General features: G+C 42.4%; 1 protein-coding gene across 3 annotated transcripts in view; it reads left to right on the forward strand.

Annotated features, from left to right (window-relative positions):
- PCDH11X (protocadherin 11 X-linked) overlaps positions 1-18,314 on the forward strand; it is an 833,337-nt gene that overhangs the window by 95,498 nt on the left and 719,525 nt on the right. For all 3 annotated transcript variants that reach the window (XM_072123099.1, XM_072123100.1, XM_072123101.1), the window contains exon 2: positions 17,264-17,831. In XM_072123099.1, coding sequence (XP_071979200.1) covers positions 17,292-17,831 — 540 coding nt within the window. In that variant the 5' untranslated portion in view covers positions 17,264-17,291. The remainder of the gene's footprint in view (positions 1-17,263; positions 17,832-18,314) is intronic.

Genomic DNA, 18,314 nt, shown 5'->3' on the forward strand with positions numbered 1-18,314 from the left:
GATAATAATAATAATAATAATAATAATAATAATAATAATAATATTCTTTATTGATATATAAAAGAAGAGCACCTGTATGTCAGTGAGCTTGGTTTACAATCCTACATCCTGGTGTTACATGTTCTTTAAAAACCTGAAGCCCGTCAACCTAATTTTTTAGGACCCCAAGCATAAATCTGTGCTGCTGCTGTTACAGATGGGCCGCAGCTAGAGGGCGCCAGTAGAATTTGTGTTTGGGGCTCCTGTGCGGTTCCTGTTTGCTGTGAACCATTAACTTTGGAAGACAGTGGGGCCCATGTATCATAAGTCCGGCTTTGTCCATCTGTTTTTTGGGACTTTTCTTGGCTTTTCTGCTGGTCAGATGTATATTAGCGGTTTTTCCTTATTGGTACATGTGGTATTTGGTCTTTTTAAAACATAAGTCAAAATCCGTTCCAAGCTATTTTCTAGGGGCAGCCGTAGATTTGCGCCAAAATTTAAGACTTTTCAAGACAGTCGCACATTTTACATCAGGATTCAGGTGATTAGCGCAGAAAATGAGACAATGGCGAACTTTGAACAGAGACTGTTTTAGCATCAGCACCATGAAAAGTCTCAAAAATGGAACAAAAAGGCAACGCAAAAGTTTGATACACGTCTCCAGCGGTCACATTTATTAAAGTGTCTGCACCAGTTTTCTGTCGGACTTTGCACTGAAAAGAATATGGAAACTGCTTATATGTGTATTTATAAAGTGTCTGCGCCAATTTTGTGACCCGACTGCTCTTTGTGCAACAAGACAGAAAACATGTCACCTAAAGGAGCTGTTACCGCTTAGTCTGACCGTGCGCCACTTTCATTACTGACCTGCACCACAATTCTGCAGCATGAACAAAGTGCACCAAAAAAAATGGCGCCACTTCCGGAGCAGTGAAGGGGGCGCTAGATTCAAGAAGACCCGGTGCCAGTTCTGCTGAATCTGGCGCCCCCTGCACACTTCACAGGACATTGCACATAATACAGACTGCGCTGGTTCTGATAAATGTGGGCCTATATGTAGAACTTTCTCTGTGATTTCCCATCATTTCCATGGATGATTGTTTGGCGCGGCGTCCAGTCCTCGCCATCTCGGGAGGTTGCTGACCTCACGCTGTTTTCTCCTTATAATTTGGATATTAGACGCGGCTCTTAATTGCAGTAATGTCTCGCTCCCTGTTATCCGGTTATGTAACCTAATCAGGCTCATCAGAGGCTATTAGTGCGGGAGCGGCTGATCCGCAGGGTGATCCGTCTATTTGCTGGATGTCTCGCTCTGCAGACGGCCGCTCAGACGTCTCTTCTTCTCTTTTAGCATATGTCAACATGAATTTTGGCTTTGAGCTTATTCCAAGAAGTGATTTTCCTAGCGACATTCATGTCTCATTCAAATGCCATTATCCCTTCCCTTGTTTTGTCCTGTCATATTGTTTTATACAAATGTAACAAATCAAGTCGGAGCTGACACTCGGGGAGCGCAGCTCTGAGTGTAGAGAGATGTTTACTCTCAGAGACCGGAGGGGATTTAAAGTGCACCTGTTGTCTGCACCCGCCCGGATCACCAGCGGCTGACCACCAGGGCCAGACCACTAGGGGCTGACCACAAGGGCCGGACCACCAGGGGCTGACCACAAGGGCCGGACCACCAGGGCCAGACCACCAGGGCCGGATCACCAGGGGCTGACCACCAGGGCCGAACCACCAGGGGCTTACCACCGGGGCCGGACCACCAGGGGCTGACCACCAGGGCCGGATCACCAGGGGCTGACCAATCTGGCAAGCTCTGTGCATCGCTGCGGAATCTTTATAATTTATTATTATATATTTTATTAGTATATATTATTATATTATATATTATTATTAGTATTATTATTAAGGTGCACAGATGGAGAAGATTTAAAGGGATTGTCTCAAGATTTACTTTCATCTCCTATCACCAGGATAAGGGACAAATTTATGTTCATGAGGAAGAGGCAAGTGGTCCTGGCTGTTGGATCCCCCCTACCCCTCATACCAGAGGGACTTCTAGTCCCATCAAAGTCAATGGAGTGCAGATGCTTCTTTTGAAAGAACATTCTCTTTTTATCTACTCATTTACCATGAAAATCCATCTTGATAAACCATGGACTCATAGATCCAGGCACAGTGACTGTGTTATTCTTCTTATATTTGTTAAACTTCCTTCTAAAATCAACTTTTATAATTATGGCTCTGTGGGTGTTACCAAAGCCCCTCCATACTATAGCTTCACAAGCTGTTACACTGTATCCCCTCTGCTCCCCCAGCTCCCCCCCTCTCTGCTATAACCTCATACAGTGGGAAGGGAAAGTGCTCCTCCACAGTGTAACAGCATGTGAAGCTACAGCTCCGCGGATTCTGATAACATCAGCCCTAAGGCCCTGCTGGCTCATTTGCATAATGTTATGAATAATTGCATAATTTTATAAGTTGATTTTAGAAGGAAGAAAGCCATGAATAAGAGATATAAGAAGATTACCACAGCTTTCCTTTGAGGAGACTGTTTGATGCTGGGGAGATAATTTAGTGTAGGCTGTAATGGGCCTGTTCACGCCACACTTGATGTTCTCTTTTAAGAGAAGGAATAGTTTTCTTGCTGGAAGTTATATTTGGCCTTATCTTTATCAATTGTCCCTAATAATATGGAAATGATGATGTTTCTCCCTAAATAACGGGGTGGTTGGTAGTGAATGTGGTTGGTAGTGGAGCTTCTGCTGCTGTGACAAGTGTCAGGACCAGAGATGAAACAATGTATCAGTTTGTATCCAGTGACAGAGATGGAAATGATCGGCTTCTTCTGGGTGGTCTCTGTCATTAGAATGGATAATGAGCTAATGATTTCATCAAAGTGATCAATAAGAAGAAACCAGAGTGATTAATTGCTCCACTGGGAGAAAATCTATTGGATGAATAAGAAATTCATTTTGAAGGGAACCTGTCAGCAAGTGTGATCATGCAGTGTTATGTATTGTCCCTGGAGAGATGTGTAATCAGACATTTCTGTATGTTGTTAGTAGCAGCAGGACTGTGATATATGGATTTTTACTCAGGGTTTTTAGCTGCAAGTGCACTGGGGGTGTTTACTCACACTGCTGTGCTCTGTCCTTTCTGCATTAAACTGCTTGACAGTCAACCACCCCCCACTACTGGACCTCCTGTTCTGAGTAATTGCTTTAGGACAGTGATGGCGAACCTATGGCACGGGTGCCAGAGGCGGCACTCAGAGCCGTTTTTGTGGGCACCAGGGCCATCACCCCAGCACACCAGACAGAACTCAGAATCTTCCTGCAGTTCCAAGCAACTTAAAAGATGCTGCTTTGAGTCATATTTTGATACTTACTCCGCTACTTGGGACTGTAGGAAGAGGGAGAATTAGGGTTGAATTATTTTTGGAGGACCTCTTACTGGTCCCACGATTCTCTGTGTACAGAGGGGAACTGGAAAGAAGCTAAAATGATGAAAATTTTTCATCTTTCTTCTGTGTTGCTGTCCTCAGGAGGCCAATCTCAGGAGGCCAAGTTGTTGAACAGGGAGCAATAAGTTACTGCTTTAATTTTTGGTTGGCACCTCTCAATAAATAAGGGGGGTTTTGGGTTGCAGTTTGGGCACTCGGCTGCTGAAAGGTTCGCCATCACTGCTTTAGGATTACACAAGTAGCATTTGATCAGTGTAGAGACTGGGGCTGTGAAGCAAATCAATGCAGAGAGCACAGAGCAAAGCAGTGTTAAGACACGTCCCAAGTGCACGTGAAGAACAAAAAATTCCAGGATATGAGGCCATTTTCACAGTCCCCTATGTCAGTGAACATGACACATCTCATCTAATGTATAATAAACCACTGGATGATGCACCTTCTGGAGCCCCTACAAGACCCCCTTTCCATCCAGTTATAGGGAAAGACATGGTTTGGATCCAATGGGGCTCATTTACTAAGGGTCCGAACGCCGCACTTTTGTTGGGTTTCCCGAATATTTCCGATTTGTGCCGAATTGCCCAGGATTTTGGTGCACGCGAACTGATTGCGGCGTATCGGCACCGGCTTTAGCGCAACAGAGATCGGGGGTCGTGGCCGTCGGACAACTCGACGGATTCGGACAAACCGTGGAATTTAAAACAGAATTTGTGTCACAAGATCAGCACTCACATGCACCGGGAAGAAGCAGGTGAACTCCAGCGCACGATCGGCGCAGCAGCGACACCTGGAGGATATTGGACGCACAATCTTAGTGAATCCCGGCAGACTCGAATCCATGTCGGAGAACGCACCGCGGGATTACGACTGGATCGGGTAAGTAAATGTGCCCCAATGTGTTCCCTTCAGTCCACGTTTCCATGAATATGTTACATCTATCATGGAGTCTCCTGGGGTCCTTTAAGTGATTTGTCCATGAGGCTGAGCCCCCTTCATAGTCAGCGGGTCCCTGTTATTACAGGAAATAGTTCAGATTTAGGAATCTCGTAAAGTTGTGCAGTGGAGCTCCGTCCTTGACAGCCCAAGTCAACATTGTCATTAGGTTTAAAGACAAAGCAATTTGTAAGCCCCATCTCGCCCGGAGCCGTCCCCTTAAGAAGGAGAGACCTTAAGACCTGGAACGAGGAGAGAGAATGAGGACGAGGAATCATCAGGAGAACGCGCTCACCCCTGCTCCGCATCCGCCCGCCATCATCAGGATGGATCACCAAGGCGTCAGCTTCACTTCCAATTACAATCCGGGTGGCAGAAGTCTTCTCCAGGATTTTTTTTTTTTCTTTCTTTCTGTCGAGCAACAAAGATTATAAGAGAAACCATCCGAGGGCACGGAACGAATCTGCTCTCCGGAGACGAAATAGAAGGAGAATGAGGGGGGAAAAGCAGGAAGGGAGGGAGAGTATGTACTTCTATATATTCTGACAACCTTGCAAAGGTTACAGAGGAGCTGGCAAGCCAATTACATTCTGTAGAAACATTACAGCGGATTTGTTACTACATGACCCGGCCTGGCACAGCGTCCGAGGCGGGAGACTGGTAGAGTGCATTACTTATATGACATGACATCATTTCATTAAAGTTAACAAACAGACGCTCTGACTGGAGGTGGGAAGTGACCTTGGACGGACCTTCCAGAGCAAAGTGTCCTGCTGCTACCAAGTAACTTCACTGCTTAAAGGATTTGTATATAACCCACAGCACCCCCAATATATATATATATATATATATATCATCAGCTGGATGTAAAGAGCCAAAACTACTGAAAGAGACGTCAGCTTCAATCATGTACTAGAGGATATAACTACTATAATACTGCCCCCTATGTACAAGAATATAACTACTATAATACTGCCCCCTATGTACAAGAATATAACTACTATAATACTGCTCCCTATGTACAGGAATATAACTACTACAATACTGCCCCTATGTACAAGAATATAACTACTATAATACTGCCCCCTATGTACAAGAATATAACTACTATAATACTGCCCCATATGTACAAGAATATAACTACTATAATACTGCCCACTATGTACAAGAATATAACTACTATAATACTGCCCCCTATGTACAAGAATATAACTACTATAATACTGCCCCCTATGTACAGGGATATAACTACTATAATACTGCCCCATATGTACAAGAATATAACTACTATAATACTGCCCTCTATGTACAAGAATATAACTACTATAATACTGCCCCATATGTACAAGAATATAACTACTATAATACTGCCCCCTATGTACAAGAATATAACTACTATAATACTGCCCCAAATGTACAAGAATATAACTACTATAATACTGCCCACTATGTACAAGAATATAACTACTACAATACTGCCCCCTATGTACAAGAATATAACTACTATAATACTGCCCCCTATGTACAAGAATATAACTACTATAATACTGCCCCCTATGTACAAGAATATAACTACTATAATACTGCCCCATATGTACAAGAATATAACTACTATAATACTGCCCACTATGTACAAGAATATAACTACTATAATACTGCCCCCTATGTACAAGAATATAACTACTATAGTACTGCCCCCTATGTACAAGAATATAACTACTATAATACTGCCCCTATGTACAGGAATATAACTACTATAATACTGCCCCCTATGTACAGGAATATAACTACTATAATACTGCCCTCTATGTACAAGAATATAACTACAATAATACTGCCCCCTATGTACAAGAATATAACTACTATAATACTGCCCTCTATGTACAAGAATATAACTAATATAATACTGTCCCCTATGTACAAGAATATAACTACTATAATACTGCCCCCTATATACAACAATATAACTAATAAAATACTGCCCCCTATGTACAAGAATATAACTACTATAATACTGCCCTCTATGTACAAGAATATAACTACTATAATACTGCCCCCTATATACAACAATATAACTAATAAAATACTGCCCCCTATGTACAGGAATATAACTACTATAATACTGCCCCCTATGTACAGGAATATGACTACTATAATACTGCCCTCTATGTACAAGAATATAACTACTATAATACTGCCCCCTATGTACAAGAATATAACTAATAAAATACTGCCCCCTATGTACAGGAATATAACTACTATAATACTGCCCCCTATGTACAAGAATATAACTACTATAATACTGCTCCATATGTACAAGGATATAACTACTATAATACTGCCCCCTATCTACAGGAATATAACTACTATAATACTGCCCCTATGTACAGGAATATAACTACTATAATACTGCCCCCTATGTACAGGAATATAACTACTATAATACTGCCCTCTATGTACAAGAATATAACTACAATAATACTGCCCCCTATGTACAAGAATATAACTACTATAATACTGCCCTCTATGTACAAGAATATAACTAATATAATACTGCCCCCTATATACAAGAATATAACTAATAAAATACTGCCCCCTATGTACAGGAATATACCTACTATAATACTGCCCCCTATGTACAGGAATATAACTACTATAATACTGCCCTCTATGTACAAGAATATAACTACTATAATACTGCCCCCTATGTACAAGAATATAACTAATAAAATACTGCCCCCTATGTACAGGAATATAACTACTATAATACTGCCCCCTATGTACAAGAATATAACTACTATAATACTGCTCCATATGTACAAGGATATAACTACTATAATACTGCCCCCTATCTACAGGAATATAACTACTATAATACTACCCCCTATGTACAGGAATATAACTACTATAATACTGCCCCCTATGTACAGGAATATAACTACTATAATACTGCCTCCTATGTACAAGAATATAACTACTATAATACTGCCCCTATGTACAAGAATATAACTACTATAATACTGCCTCCTATGTACAAGAATATAACTACTATAATACTGCCCCTATGTACAAGAATATAACTACTATAATACTGCCCCCTATGTACAGGAATATAACTACTATAATACTGCCTCCTATGTACAAGAATATAACTACTATAATACTGCCCCTATGTACAAGAATATAACTACTATAATACTGCCCCCTATGTACAAGAATATAACTACTATAATACTGCCTCCTATGTACAAGAATATAACTACTATAATACTGCCCCCTATGTACAAGAATATAACTACTATAATACTGCCCCCTATGTACAAGAATATAACTACTATAATACTGCCCCCTATGTACAAGAATATAACTACTATAATACTGCCTCCTATGTACAAGAATATAACTACTATAATACTGCCCCCTATGTACAGGAATATAACTACTATAATACTGCCCCCTATGTACAAGAATATAACTACTATAATACTGCCCCCTATGTACAAGAATATAACTACTATAATACTGCCCCTATGTACAAGAATTTCTCTTTTTATTCTTTTGTATGTAAGAGAATACCTCTATTAATATTAGTTATATAATACTACCCTGTAAGGACGGGAGGGGTGTAGGGTGATTTTCCTATCTTGTGGAAGTCGCTTGTCTGTAGCAGGCAGCCGTCAGGAGGATGTGGAGGATTACTAGATGCCTCCCGGGGTTCACACTTCTTAGTGTTGCTGTCTTGCAACTTTGGTGCCATGAGTTTGAATCCAATCATCTGCATGAGGCTTGTGGTCTCTCCTGGATCGTGGAGATTTCCTCCGGGTCCTCCTGATTCCTCCAGCATTCAAAAAACTCAACTTCCCATGAAATTGGCCTTTACAATATTTCTTGTGCCTCTGATAAAGTTCTCCATAAACTGCTGGTTCTGTACAAATACAGATACAACTTCATGGGGAAAAGTTCAAGTACAACATAAAAACTACATCAGCGCTTTCTCTATTCAGACTATACACAGGGTATACGGCTACATTATATACACATGGTATACGGCTACATTATATACACATGGTATACGGCTACATTATATACACATGGTATACAGCTACATTATATACACATGGTATACAGCTACATTATATACACATGGTATACAGCTACATTATATACACATGGTATACGGCTACATTACATACACATGGTATACAGCTACATTATATACACATGGTATACGGCTACATTATATACACATGGTATACGGCTACATTATATACACATGGTATACAGCTACATTATATACACATGGTATACAGCTACATTATATACACATGGTATACAGCTACATTACATACACAGGGTATACAGCTACATTACATACACAGGGTATACAGCTACATTATATACACATGGTATACAGCTACATTATATACATGGTATACAGCTACATTATATACACATGATATACGGCTACATTATATACACATGGTATACAGCTACATTATATACATGGTATACAGCTACATTATATTCACACGGTATACAGCTACATTATATACACACGGTATACGGCTACATTATATACACATGGTATGCAGCTACATTATATACACATGGTATACGGCTACATTATATACACATGGTATACAGCTACATTATATACACATGGTATACAGCTACATTATATACACATGGTATGCAGCTACATTATATACACATGGTATGCAGCTACATTATATACACATGGTATACGGCTACATTATATACACATGGTATACAGCTACATTATATACACATGGTATACAGCTACATTATACAGTACTGACCAAAAGTTTGGACACAACTTCTCATTCAATAAGTTTTCTGTATTTTTGTGGCTATAAAAATTGTAGATTCACACTGAAGGCATCAAAACTATGAATTATCACATGTGGGATTATGTACTTAATTAAAAAGTGTGAAACAACTGAAAATCTGTCTTATATTCTAGGTTCCTTTTGCTTTGATGCTTTGCACACTCTTAGCTTCTCTTGATGAGATACAAGAGGTAGTCACCTGAAATGGTCTTCCAACAGTCATGAAGGAGTTCCCTGAGATGCTTAGCACTTGTTGGCCCTTTTGCCTTCACTCTGCGGCCCAGCTCACCCCAAACCATCTGGATTGGTTTCAGGTCTGGTGACTGTGGAGGCCCCCATCACTCTCCTTCTTGGTCACATAGCACTTAGGCTGGATTCACATGACCGCAAGGGGGACGTATATACGACCGACGTATATACGGCCGATAAACGTCCCCCATAGACGGCAATGGGCGCACGGCGCCCTACGGGAGCGGTACGGTGCAGCACACGTGTGACACCGTACCGCCCCGTACCCCGTGAAAAAATAGGACATGTCCTATTTTTTCAGGGCATACGGCGCCGTGCACCATGTATCCCTATGGAGAGGGGCGGGGGAGAGCGCTGCTCCTCCTCCTCTCCCCGCGCGCTGCCATGTGCCCGCCGTGCTACGGTACGGCGGGCACCGGTCGTGTGAATCCAGCTTTACACAGCTCGGAGATGTGTTTGGGGTCATTGTCCTGTTGAAAAATAAATGATGGTCCAACTTATTAGGTTTCCTCTTCCTTCTTTTCCTGGTTCTCCACCTCATTCTCCTCTTCCGTCTTTAATTATCCATATTCCCTCCCCCTATTCTTGATCTTCCTATTATCTTTTGTCTTCTTTTTGTCTTCCTTCTGTTTCTTTTCTTCCTTTCATTTCTTATCTCCTAGCTCCTTCCTTTTTTTCTACTTATTCTTTTGCTTCTTTCTCTTTCTTCTTCTCTTTTCCTCCTCTTCTTCATTCTCACTCCTTTCTTCCTCTCCTCCTTTTCGCTCCTTCTCAATAAGTCTTGGTCCCTCCTGCGGGCGACTCCCCACCTCATGCTCCGCCCCTGCATATAATTAAAGGGACATCACTGATAATGACACATCCATCTAGAACATGGAACATTGTGCTTCCTAATTCCATGGATTTCCACTTTAACCCTTTGTGAGCCCTAGTTTAGTAGTTTGCTTTGTGACTTGAAGCTGCGCCTTCATCTGAGCCAAAGCAGAAAGTCTTGAGCTGCGGCCCCAGGAGGCTTCTGGGAATTTAGCTTCATCTGTAGAAGGAAATTGCCCTGAATTTTTTATAAATTCTTCTGCCGCATGAGGCCTCTGTGTGTCCAATGTCTATGTGTCGCCATCTGTGTTATCCTAATCAGTTGCGTTGCTAGGTGCTTAGAGCGCTACTTACAGATTTTTGTTGAATAAATCTTAAAATATCGAGGCGGCTTTATACCCACTAAATAAGGTGAGAAGAAGGTCATCACGAAAGAAGCAGCTGCGATGGTTGTCTCTCCCGCCATGTAACTCAGCGAATACGAGCCGGCGAGGTGCCATCCAGATTATGACAAATCTAGTGACATCCGTGACCAAAGTCGTCACAGCAGCAGGTTAATAATACATCCTGCTAAAGAGGATTGGGCTCCAGGTACAGGCGCTAGCCCTAATGGATCAGAACCGCCCGTCAACTCCAGCCGCCATGTGACTCAACTCCACAGATGTTTTGATCCTGTTCTTCTCTTATGTCTTTGATACTTTGCTTTACTTGTCTCCTCACACTGCTGTGCTCTGCGCGGTGGGGTGGAGATAGTTTTAGGTAGTGTCCCTGGAGAGATGAGTAATCAGACCTTTGTGTATATTGTTAGTAGCGACAGGACTGTGAAATATGGATTTATATTCTAAGACTGTAGCTTCTGTAAGTGCAGCAGGACTGTGTGTGTCCTCACACTGCTGTGCTCTATGTTTTCTTTAAAAAGAAACAAATATATTGTATACATCTATATATATTGTTACATCTACCATAAACCATGGATAGCCTCTGCAGGTGTACTGTGGGTGTGTCCTCACACTGCTGTACTCTCTACAGCCAATGTAAGGTGTTGAGGATGTGTCCTCACACTGCTGTACTCTCTACAGCCAATGTAAGGTGTTGAGGATGTGTCCTCACACTGCTGTACTCTCTACAGCCAATGTAAGGTGTTGAGGATGTGTCCTCACACTGCTGTGCTCTCTCTGCAGCCGATGTTAGGTGTTGAGGATGTGTCCTCACACTGCTGTGCTCTCTGCAGCCAATGTAAGGTGTTTATGATGTGTCCTCACACTGCCGTGCTCTCTGCAGTCAATGTAAGGTGTTGAGGATGTGTCCTCACACTGCTGTGCTCTCTGCAGCCGATGTTAGGTGTTGAGGATGTGTCCTCACACTGCTGTGCTCTCTGCAGCCAATGTAAGGTGTTGAGGATGTGTCCTCACACTGCTGTGCTCTCTGCAGCCGATGTTAGGTGTTGAGGATGTGTCCTCACACTGCTGTGCTCTCTGCAGCCAATGTAAGGTGTTGAGGATGTGTCCTCACACAGCTGTGCTCTCTGCAGCCAATGTAAGGTGTTAAGGATGTGTCCTCACACTGCTGTGCTCTCTGCAGCCGATGTTAGGTGTTGAGGATGTGTCCTCACACTGCTGTGCTCTCTGCAGCCAATGTAAGGTGTTGAGGATGTGTCCTCACACAGCTGTGCTCTCTGCAGCCAATGTAAGGTGTTGAGGATGTGTCCTCACACAGCTGTGCTCTCTGCAGCCAATGTAAGGTGTTGAGGATGTGTCCTCACACTGCTGTGCTCTCTCTGCAGCCGATGTTAGGTGTTGAGGATGTGTCCTCACACTGCTGTGCTCTCTGCAGCCGATGTTAGGTGTTGAGGATGTGTCCTCACACTGCTGTGCTCTCTGCAGCCAATGTAAGGTGTTGAGGATGTGTCCTCACACAGCTGTGCTCTCTGCAGCCAATGTAAGGTGTTAAGGATGTGTCCTAACACAGCTGTTTATGTTGTCATAGCAATAATAATAATAATAATAATAATAATAATGAAAATATTTTTATAATGCTAGATTGTAGCTTTTCCAGGTGAAGCAGGATTAATCCTCACACTGCTGTTTTCTGGGATCTCTTACAGAGAAAGACATTGGTTGATACTACCGCAGTTAGGTCAGTTGTAGATATGTAAGCGAGAGAGACCTGATATGAATGCTGATAATTTGCTGTGTGATCTGGGAGTCAATACGATGGCCACTGACTCTTCAGCCGTTCTGGTCACATGTTCCCCTTTCTATGAAGATGACATTTTTAGGGTGAGTTATACATCCAGCCCGGAGGCCTTCCGTCCACTTTGTCAGGTTTCTTCCATTAGTGATCAATAGCAATGAAAAACCACTGTGGGCCGACCAAGGTCATAGCTGAAAGGTCCGAGAATCGATACCTGAGCGGTGATACATTGTAACGGGGCTTCTTGTAAGTCACAGTTTTTAGGATCAATTGAAATCCCGGTCGTATCCATATTCTGACACATTCACCTTCTTGTCCTGGATAAGAGTTTGCTACAGTTACAGTATTTGTAAATATTGTGGACTCGGGTCTAAATATTTTGCTGATGTTGATACATTGTAGCAAATCGTGATGGGGAAGGTTTTATCTACCTTTTGTGTTTTGTCCACCCGACAAATTTGTTTCTGGAAATCTTATCCTTAAGAGATGAGATGACTGGAAATGAATGTAGCAGAGCTCAGTGTGTCCTCATGCGTTCCCTACAAAAGTTGGGAACATGGTTGGGTCAGATGTGGGGAAACTGGGAATATTAAGGTCTGATACTTCTTAGGACCTTAGAAGGGTCACAGGAGAGTCCTCACTCTTGACCTTTCTGGAACTCCTGGCCGGGTCAGATCCAGGATTGTGGGCCTGGGAGGTGGTACTGCTGCCCATTGACGGGGATCTTAAAGGGCTAAATTGCTTGCTTCCATATGGGAAGATCAGTGTAAGGACCCTTCCAAGGTCCTTCCCCACAGCCAAGGGCAGTAGCACTCCATACCAGTATCTGGGGCCCACAAATCTTATAGAGACTTCATCTTCATGACGCAGAAACCTCCTCCATCGCCTCCTCGGCCATTGGTGATCCTAACCACGGATCTGGAGCCTAGAAGTCTGACTTTTCCTGGTTTATGGCAAATCGTGCAGGAAAAATCTCCAAAATTTCTAATCAAATCTAAAATTTTGGGGAAATTTATCCCAAATTTGATTTGCACCAAAATGACCTGCTTGTCTGTGTTCCATCGCTGACACCCATCCCCTGTCCGGCTAATACAGGTGCAGGTTTATTGGAACAGTGTCCCCCATGTAGCAGAGCTGAGTGTACACTTGTACTGCCCGGACGTTCCCTCGCCTTCCCCTTTAAGCAGATGTTTCGGCGATTGGAGCCATTAACCTTTTAATGCGGTTGATGCGTTTGACGGTTTCATTATTGCTGTTTTTCTCAGTTGCTGGATATAAAGTTGTATCTGTAAAGGAAATGTCAGGCTCCTTCTCTCTCTTATTAGCGGATTATCACAGATACCCGGAGAATTACCGCCAGGAACATGACATTTTAACATTTCTAGAATTGTAAAGAGGTCACAGCATGTTTGGATACGCGCTTAAAGGGATGGCCCTGTGAAGGGGGGTAGGGAGGGGGTTACATTGTACTTAATGAGGAATAGCTGGTGGGATTCATTGCACCATTAACTGCAGAATCTCTGTCCATCCTGAGCTACCTGGTTCATGAACTGAATGCCCCAACGGCAGTTACCACTGACACAGAGATTTGGATGAGAGATTTGCTTGTGCATCTCGGCTCCGCTCAACACTCTGCATTTTGGTGGATCTTATGCAAATGTTTTTTTGAAAAACCTTTTGCAGGACCAAACGGGACTTAAAGTTTCACGGAAAGTCTGTTAAAACATTAAGAGGAAGCCCCTTTTATTGTGTTAGAGCTTTTTGGAACATTTTTGGTTCTCCTGTTCTCCTGTAACGCGAGGGGTGCAGAAGCTACAGTCACAAATGGGCCCAAGAGCTTTAGAGGGCCCCATAAAATATCTTAAACCTATATGGGGCCACCATCACTATAGAAGGGCACCTGCCAGCTGGTTTTACCCCATAAACGTCTCACTCAAGGAGGGTATTAAGTGTCCTTTTTAGAATTCCCTCTTTTATGTGAAAATTATGTGAAAGTTTACCTATAAAAGCAAATCTCCTCCAAAGTCATGTGACAGTGAGCAGAGATGAGTCAGATTTGCCTGAGATGAGTCAAATTTAGAGGTCTCAGGGGTTGTGTAATTTTAGAAGCCCCTATATTTAATTCCATAGCCCCCAGAAACGGGCTTCTGTGTCATACTAAAGATAAGAATGTCATCTTTAAGATCCCATAAGGCTTACGGTTCTGTGATCTACAGAACTGAACATACAGGCATTGGCGGGAATGGGATCTTTGTCTGCAGTTTGTATTTCGGATTACGTCTTTAGCTGCCTGTATCTCTGGGTAAATGAAAGAGATTTCGTATAAAAGTATTAATTTTAGAAAGAAAGGGGTCTGTGATGGGGTTTTGGGGGGTTGTCGGTAACATAGGACAGGAATATAAGAAGATGAGGAGTCTGCAAGGGCGATAGTCGCCCAATAATGACAGGGAATTTGGAGATTGTCCTTCGTTGGCTGTCACACTGTAGATCCAGGTCTCCTCGTAACATTGTGACCCTGCGCCGCCTGCACGTCCCGTCCTGTCACTAGAAATGGGCCACGGAGCCGGGGGACCTTCTTACTGCACTGGAAGGGTCCACGGGAGGTCGGTTGCTTAGCAACAAAGATGAAACAAAGATGTAACAATTGGGCAGATTGTAACAATGACACAATTTGGACATTCCGGCAGTTAACCCTACGTGGACGTCCTCGCTTCTGGTGTTAATGACTTTTTGAAGGCCTCTGAACCTTTCAGATAGTTTCCAAAATTTCTTTATTTTTTGGTGAGATTTTTCAATGCAATTTGTGCCCGAGGGGAAAATAAAAACTGAAGCCATTACAGGCGGCGCCGCGTTTACAGGACTTTGTAGCAGAGGTTTTTTTTCTGTTGTTTTTGTATTTGCATTGTTTACGTGTTATGTACATCATGTGGTGTCCTAGATATCTGCGGGATTTGTGGTGAGATCACACAGGAGCCGTCATCTTATAGGAGAGGGAGGATTATCAAGATTACAATGGAAATCATCTAAAACAGATCATGTAGTAGATGTGTCCTGCAGTCCTATGTAACACCACAGATAACACAGTGATATCTCTCTGAGTACAGATCATGTAGTAGATGTGACCTGCAGTCCTATGTAACACCACAGATAACACAGTGATATCTCTCTGAGTACAGATCATGTAGTAGATGTGCCCTGCAGTCCCATGTAACACCACAGATAACACAGTGATATCTCTCTGAGTACAGATCATGTAGTAGATGTGTCCTGCAGTCCCATGTAACACCACAGATAACACAGTGATATCTCTCTGAGTACAGATCATGTAGAAGATGGGACCTGCAGTCCTATGTAACACCACAGATAACACAGTGATATCTCTCTGAGTACAGATCATGTAGTAGATGTGTCCTGCAGTCCTATGTAACACCACAGATAACACAGTGATATCTCTGAGTACAGATCATGTAGTAGATGTGTCCTGCAGTCCTATGTAACACCACAGATAACACAGTGATATCTCTGAGTACAGACCATGTAGTAGATGTGTCCTGCAGTCCCATGTAACACCACAGATAACACAGTGATTTCTCTGAGTACAGATCATGTAGTAGATGTGCCCTGCAGTCCTATGTAACACCACAGATAACACAGTGATATCTCTCTGAGTACAGATCATGTAGTAGATGTGTCCTGCAGTCCTATGTAACACCACAGATAACACAGTGATATCTCTCTGAGTACAGATCATGTAGTAGATGTGACCTGCAGTCCTATGTAACACCACAGATAACACAGTGATATCTCTCTGAGTACAGATCATGTAGTAGATGTGTCCTGCAGTCCTATGTAACACCACAGATAACACAGTGATATCTCTGAGTACAGATCATGTAGTAGATGTGACCTGCACAGACTTGCTGCACCCTGCATCATGGAGCCGGATGTTTTGTATTTATGGCGACTACAAACTGTAACATTGTCCAACTTTTAAGTTTGGAGGAATCCCAGTTATCTCAGATACATAATATCTGGTGAGCAGAGTTAAAAACCCTGAATGCAGTTATCATTGTGGCCACTAGTTGGAGACATGGAGCTCTTTAATGCAGAAATTCCTGATCCTGAATATCAGTTTATAAAACATATATGTGCAGCTAAAAATGTGTCCCCCACCTGCACATTACATACAGTGGTGGCAGTAGGTAGTTGTGTCTACTTGAGATTGCTCCTTTACACTGTGTTCCATATTTCCTGGCATTGTACAAAGATGTTTCCTCTGGTCTCTTACCAAGGACTATATAGAGGTAATGCTGTAACTATGGACCACTGTGTCATTGAATGTCATTGGCTTTGGGCTACAACTTAGTGCATTGTCCTAGTGGTTCCCTGGTATTCACCCTTTAACATCACATAAGGGATAAAGGACTTTGCTGTAGGACATCATCTGGTCACTATTTTTTGTAGTAGTCTCTGTCCCAGGAGGATTTGAGGTTGTAGAGTACGAGGTGTAGACCCACAGAGCAGCAGATGGGAGGAGGACACCTTAAGATTAGGGAGTGCAGACCTTAGGTGACTATTAAGACCTTGGCAGTGGCTTCTTCATGCAAGGACGGTACATGCTTACAGTATCAATCATACAACCATATATTGTCCATCTTCAGAACTCATGAGTCAATGATCTAACAAGTTTTGGTGGAGTTTGAAAGAGATAAAATAAACCTAGACGTCTATGAGGTCCTATTTCTCTTTTTGTAATTTTTGTCTCCATTTTATTTCCTAGGTCCAATATTCCAAGAACCTTTCGGGAGATGGACTTGCTAGCTGCAATCTACGTCTTGGCAGTTTTGTTGGCCTGTATCGTCTACGAGTCTGGAGCTCAGGAAAAGAACTACATCATCAGAGAAGAACTGGGGGAAAATATCTCTGTGGGGAACTTGCTGAGGGACCTTAATTTGACGTTGGACCCTGACATAGCCCTCTCTGCCCCACTGCATTTCAAACTGGTCTACAAGACCGGAGAAGTTCCTCTGGTCCGGGTGGAGGAGAACACTGGTGAGATCTTCACCACCTCCAATCGAATAGACCGGGAGAAGCTCTGCACTGGCATTTTTGCAGAGAACAAATGCTTCTATGAGGTGGAGGTGGCTGTTCTTCCGGATGAAATCTTCAGATTGGTCAAGATCCGCTTCTTGATTGAAGACATCAATGACAATGCTCCTCTCTTCCCATCTACAGTCATCAACATTTCCATCCCAGAAAACACAGCCGTCAATTCTAGATATACCGTACCATCTGCCATTGACCAAGATGTGGGCAAGAATGGAATTCAGAACTATGACCTCCTCAAGGTGGGTACTTACCTCCAACTGAGTCTATCTATCTATCTATCTATCTATCTATCTATCTAAGGTTTAGGAAGAGGCAGCACTCCAAAAGGTAATTTCAAAAAAGTGGGGTGTCTTTATTCCATAAGCGACGTTTCAGCTCCTTACGAGCCTTTTTCAAGCATGGTGAAAGGAGGCCAGCAATCAAACATATAAAGGCCTGCTATGCATTTCATTGGTCCACATGGACCGTGTGTGCATACATAATAATACAAGTGTTACATCATATGATATATACTAGTGTTAACATAAGATCAATATCACAGTTAAATAGTGAAAATACATAGTGAAGAGTGAGATAATTCATTGTGAAATCTTACACCTAAGTAGATGACAACCAATCGGCTATCTATCTATCTATCTATCTCATATCTATCTATCTATCTATCTATCTATCTATCTATCTATCTATCTCATATCTATCTATCTATCTATCTATCCATCTCA

This window comes from Engystomops pustulosus, chromosome 9 (assembly GCF_040894005.1).
Source record: "Engystomops pustulosus chromosome 9, aEngPut4.maternal, whole genome shotgun sequence".
Classification (NCBI taxonomy): domain Eukaryota; kingdom Metazoa; phylum Chordata; class Amphibia; order Anura; family Leptodactylidae; genus Engystomops; species Engystomops pustulosus.